The 6,000-nt window shown below is 42.8% G+C and overlaps 1 protein-coding gene across 1 annotated transcript; it reads left to right on the top strand.

Moving 5' to 3' along the window:
* The first annotated feature begins 1,548 nt into the window (after positions 1-1,548).
* Positions 1,549-2,301, top strand: LOC138878131 (uncharacterized). The gene has a single exon (XM_070157793.1). It carries the CDS (start codon positions 1,549-1,551, stop codon positions 2,299-2,301), a length of 753 nt encoding a protein of 250 aa, XP_070013894.1.
* Positions 2,302-6,000: the final 3,699 nt, after the last annotated feature.

The following is a 6,000-nucleotide window of genomic DNA, read 5'->3' as shown; positions in this document are numbered from 1 at the left end:
CCATTTTCATTAATGAGATAAAAAAACCTAGAGCTAGTTTTGGCATCAGCCGTTTTGGACACAAGGAGAGGCTTCTTCTTCAACCTTAGACAACAATACAAACCCTAGAGACCAAGACACAAACAGACAGACCCTCCCAGTCATGTTCGACTATTTTTGCTTCTTCATCTTCAAGCTTCAGCCTTAGACCTCTTTCATTTTCTTCTTCATCTCCAAGCCACAGCAATGCCGACGATTCTCAATCAGTCGACCCACTACCCCCGCCTGACTGGACGCCGGCGACCACCCTTATCAAACCGGCGAAAACTCCATCTCCCTCACGCCATCTCCTTCTTCTCCACACTAACCAACCGCTAGCCCTACTCCAAAAAATGCAGCAACTAGAGCTGCTCAAACTGTCACAAAACCTGCTGGAATACCATCATTTTTAGACCAAAACCTCCATTAAAGCAGTCCTATTTATCGAGGTTTCATCAGCGAGATTCTTGTCATCGAAGGTCAGCTCAAGGTTCCGGCTAGAGTTCGACGAGGTATTCTGGCAAGGTTTTCCAGTTTGGATCTTGTGCGCGGGTTGCTTAGCATCGTTTAACTGTCCGACAATCGGATTTCATATCTGTTCGAGGTTCAGTTCGCTTATTTTGTTCGTAGTTTGGTCATCATGTTGAATTCCAGTTCATCAATCTGTTGTTAAGAGAAATTTTGCTCGCCAAAAGGTTTATTCTTTTCCTCTATATCATCAGTTTGTTCAATATATTTTGGAAGTTTGTTCATTTTGTTTGTGATGATGAAATTCCTGCCAAGTATGAAATTGTCCTCTTAATACATAGAATCGAGCTTTGTTTGGAGTTTGAATGATTAGCTGCTGGGTTAGTTAAAATAATTAAGTTAAAGGACATTAGTGACATGAATTAGAAGTACTGCATCTAGTAGTGGGGTTGGGAACTTGAGATTAAAAAATGCAATTTGTATGTGCTGTACTCCTTGTCACATTTTACCTTCTTATTTCTATTTACCCGCTAGTAGTATGCTTAGGCCGGCAACACTCGGGTAGGCAAGCCTTAGGATTTTGTTAGTTTCGAGGCGAGAGGTCGTTCCCTTAGTTAAATTTATTCGAAAAATGCCCCGAAGGAGTTCGATTGCGCAACTATGTAGGGGTCGGTGTACCACCGATAAACACTGGGCAAGTGTCAAATATGGAACCAGTTTATGTTATTTCACACATTGCTTTGAATACAGATTTAGGCGCAGACCCCGGAGGAAGTGTACGTAGGGAAGCTCGATTTGGGGGCCAAGGAACACAGGGTATAGGAGATGGGGGAGTCAGCTTCCAAGTGATATTCGAGATGCTTCAAGCACAAAAAATTGCCATCGCTCAACTTCAAAGTTAGAATAAAACTCCGAGTGTAGCCGAACCAGATAACACTCGACGTGCTGAACCAGCGCCAGAGAGGTCAAATGAAAATGGCTTGGGGACTGACCCCACAATTATGAGGATGCTCGAAGAGATCACCAAGAGGATCGAGTCGGGGGAAAAGAAAATTGAGGATAATGACAAAAGGTGAGACTTATAACTCCCGTGTTGATCAAATACTGGGAGCACCCCCAGTCTTGAAAGGTTTAGATGCCAAAAAGTTCATACAAAAACCATTCCCTCAGAGCGCGGCTCCGATGCCCATTCCTAAAAAGTTTCGCATGCCCGATATACCAAAATATAACGGGACAACCGACCCTAATGAGCATATTACCTCATATAATTGCGGGATTAAAGGAAACTACCTGAATGATAATGATATCGAGTCAGTATTATTAAAACAATTTGGGGAAACTTTGTCGACAGGAGCCATGATTTGGTACCACAATTTGCCCCCGAACTCTATCAATTCATTTTCTATGTTAGCAGACGCTTTCGTGAAAGGTAATGCCGGAGCCATAAAGGTGGCGACGAGGAAATCAGACATTTTTAAGATAAGACAGAGGAATGATGAGATGCTAAGGGAGTTCGTATCCCGTTTTCAGATGAGGCGAATGGAATTACCACTGGTCTCAGATGATTGGGTAGTACAAGCTTTTATGCTGGGTTTGAATGAGCGGAGTTCAATTACGTCTCGACAATTAAATCAGAATGTGATCGAGTATCCAGCTGCGATGTGGTCGGACGTACATAATCGTTATCAATCAAAGATCAGGGTTGAGGATGACCAGTTGGGAGTCCCCTCAGGTTTAGTTCATCATAATAGATTGGCAGCCAAGCCCTCGAGGGATATAGACAAGGAATCAAGATCAAACAAGGAACGCTATTAGCTGTCTGTCGATCGTAGAAATAATGGCTCGGGGCGTAACGCTCCTCAAAATGATCGAGGTCAAAACTCTCGAGGACTCATGAGTAAGGATGGGTTTGATAAACATATCGACCTCGCAGAGGCACCTCGATTATCGGAGTATAACTTTAGTGTAGATGCATCGAGGATCGTGTCAGCTATTGGAAGAATCAAAGATACCAGGTGGCCTAGGCCTATACAAACCGATCCTTCTTAAAGGAATCCAAACTTGATGTGTAAGTATCATGGCACATATGGCCATAGAACTGAAGACTGTAGGCAGCTAAGAGAGGAGGTAGCTCGGCTGTTCAACGAGGGTCACCTTTGAGAATTTCTCAGTGATCGAGCTAAGAACCACTTTAGGGAAAAAGATGCAAACAAAAAAAGTGAGCAGGAAGAACCGCAACATGTAATCCATATGATCGTTGGCAGTGTCGACGTTCCACAATGACCTGTGTTCAAACGCACCAAGGTGTCAATCACTAGAGAAAAACAGACTCGGAGCTATGTGCCCGAGGGCATCCTATCATTCAATGACGAGGAAGCAGAAGACATATCTTAGTCTCACAATGACGCCCTGGTAATTTCTATTTTTTTAAATAAAATTCAAGTTAAACATGTACTAGTGGATCTAGGTAGCTCAACAAACATAATCAGATCGAGGGTCGTAGAGCAGCTCGGCCTAAGGGATCAAATTGTACCTCCATCCCGGGTCCTAAATGGCTTTAACATGGCAAGCAAAACAACGAAGGGGGAGATAATCCTGCCATTGAACGTAGCCGGGACCATCCAAGATACAAAATTCCATGTCATCGAAGGCGACATGAGGTATAGTGCACTCATCGGGAGGCCATGGATCCACAACATGAGGGCAGTACCTTCAACCCTTCATCAGATGATGAAATTCCCAATAGTGGATGGTTTGAAAATGGTTTACGGAGAACAACACGCCACAAAGGAAATGTTTGCAGTCGATGAAGTAACGCCGATACCAGTGCCTTCGAACTCGAAAAATTCGAGCACCAAAGATAAACAGGAGGCCAAATAACAATCACTGATCCCAGTCCCGGCCGAGCCGTAGGAACAAGTAATCGAAGAAGAAGAAGAGGATTTCCTTACTCTTCGAACCTTCATTATTCCCGAAGAGTCAGACGCAACCAAATAAACGATCAAGGAACTGAAACAGGTCATACTGATCGAGTACATGCCTGAGAAAAAGGCATACCTGGGAATGAGGTTAACCCTCGAACTCAGGGAAAAACTCATTCAATTTCTTATCAATAGTATGGATTGCTTTGCTTGGTCCCATTTAGACATGATGGAGATCCCACCGAAAATAACAACGCACCAGCTAAGCATCGACCCCAAGTTCAAACCAATAAAGCAAAAAAAGAGGCCCCAGTCCGAGGTGAAGCATGTATTCATAAAGGATGAGGTAACCAAACTTCTTAAAATAGGGTCTATTCGGGAGGTAAAATACCCCGAGTGGTTAGCCAACAATGTGGTAGTTCCTAAGAAGGGAAATAAACTTAGAATGGGCACATATTATAAGGATTTAAACAAAGTATGCCCTAAAGACTCTTTCCCACTACCTAACATCGATCACATGATCGATGCCACAACCGACCACTAGATCCTTACCTTTCTCGATGCCTACTTCGGGTACAATCAGATTCAAATGAACCCGGGGGGACAGGAAAATACCTCGTTTATCACTAAGTTTGGAACTTATTGTTACGGACGTAATGCCTTTCGGGCTAAAAATTCAGGAGCTACATACCAACGCCTAGTTAACAAAATGTTCGAGAAACAAATAGGTAAATCGATAGAAGTTTATATTGATGATAAGTTGGTTAAGTCCCTGCGAGCAGAAGACTATGTAACTCATTTGTAGAAAATATTCAAAATCTTGAGGAAGTACAACATGAAGCTTAACCCGAAAAAATGTGCCTTTAGAGTCGGCTCAGGTAAGTTCCTCGGCTTTATGGTATTGAATCGGGGTATCAAAATCAACCCCGGCAAGATTACGGCCATCGAGGATATCACGATCATGGATAGTGTGAAGGCTGTGCAAAGGCTAACAAGACGAATAACCACCTTGGATCGGTTCATTTAGAGGTCACCAGATCGAAGTCATAGGTTCTTTTCCTTGCTAAAAAAGAAAAGGGATTTCACATGAACCCCGGGATGCCAGCAAACCTTAGAAGAATTGAAGCGATACTTATCGAGCCCACCTTTTCTTCACACCCCGAAGGTAGATGAAAAACTTTACTTATATTTGGTAGTGTCTGAGATAGCGGTAAGTGGGGTACTAGTTCAAGAAGAGTAAGGTACGCAATTTCCTGTTTATTATGTAAGCCGAACTCTAGGAGATGCTAAAACTAGATATGCTCACTTAGAAAAATTAGCACTTGCATTAATAAGCGCATCTAGAAAGCTAAAGTCATATTTTCAGTGTCATCCCATATGTGTGTTAACCACTTATCCCCTTCGAAATATTTTTCATAAACCCGAACTATCGGGGCGATTGGCCAAATGGGCCGTCGAACTTGGCGGGTATGATATCGAGTATCAACCCCGAACGACCATCAAGTCTCAAATCCTAGCTGACTTTGTGGCCGATTTTATGCAGACCCTCGTACCCGAAGTGCAGAAAGAACTCATGCTAAGATCGGGTACATCAATGGGGGGTATGTACCCTTTTCACGAACGGTGCCTCAAATGTGAAAGGGTCCAGGCTTGGCATTATTTTGAAGCCACCTACAGGCAATACCATTAGACAATCTATCAAAACTTCTAGGTTGATTAATAATGAGTCCGAATATGAGGCCATGATTGTAGGTCTCGAGCTAGCTAAAAGCTTGGGGGCAGAAGTCATTGAAGCATAGTGTGATTCACTTTTGGTGGTAAACCAAGTAAACAAAAGTTTTGAAGTTCGAGAGGATAGGATGCAACGATACTTGGATAAGCTACATGTAACTTTGCACCGCTTCAAGGAGTGGACTCTAGATCATGTGCCTTGAGAACAAAATAGTGAGGCCGGTGCACTTGCTAATTTAGGGTCATCGGTTAAAGAAGATGATATCGTCCCGAGGACTAACGTCCAATTATCAAGGTTTGTGGTTGAAAAGGGTCATGCCGAAATAAATTCTACAAGTTTGACTTTGGATTGGAGGAATAAGTATATTGATTATTTGAAAAATGGAAAACTCCCATCGGATCACAAATAATCGAGGACCCTATGAACCAAGGCTTCTAGGTTTGCATTAGATGAAGATGAAACATTGTACATGAGGACGTTCGATGGACCATTAGCCGTATGTTTAGGGTCGGGGGACACCGATTATGTTCTACGAGAAATCCACGAAGTTACTTGTGGGAATCACTCTGGCTCCGAGTCTTTGGTTCGCAAAATTATTAGAGCATGGGTATTATTAGGATAACATGGAAAAATATACTAAGGAGTTTGTTAAAAAATGTGATAAGTGCCAACAGTTTGCACCGATGATACATCAGCCCGGAGAGCAACTCCACTCAGTCTTATCCCCTTGGCCTTTCATGAAATGGGGAATGGACATAGTTGGCCCTCTACCAATGGCCCCAGGTAAATCTAAACTCATTTGGTTTATGACTAATTATTTTTCTAAATGGGTGGAAGCACAGACCTTCAATAAAGTCAGAG

This window comes from Nicotiana sylvestris, chromosome 9 (genome assembly GCF_000393655.2).
Source record: "Nicotiana sylvestris chromosome 9, ASM39365v2, whole genome shotgun sequence".
Taxonomy (NCBI): Eukaryota; Viridiplantae; Streptophyta; class Magnoliopsida; order Solanales; family Solanaceae; genus Nicotiana; species Nicotiana sylvestris.
This window is presented reverse-complemented; position numbering and strand designations above follow the sequence as displayed.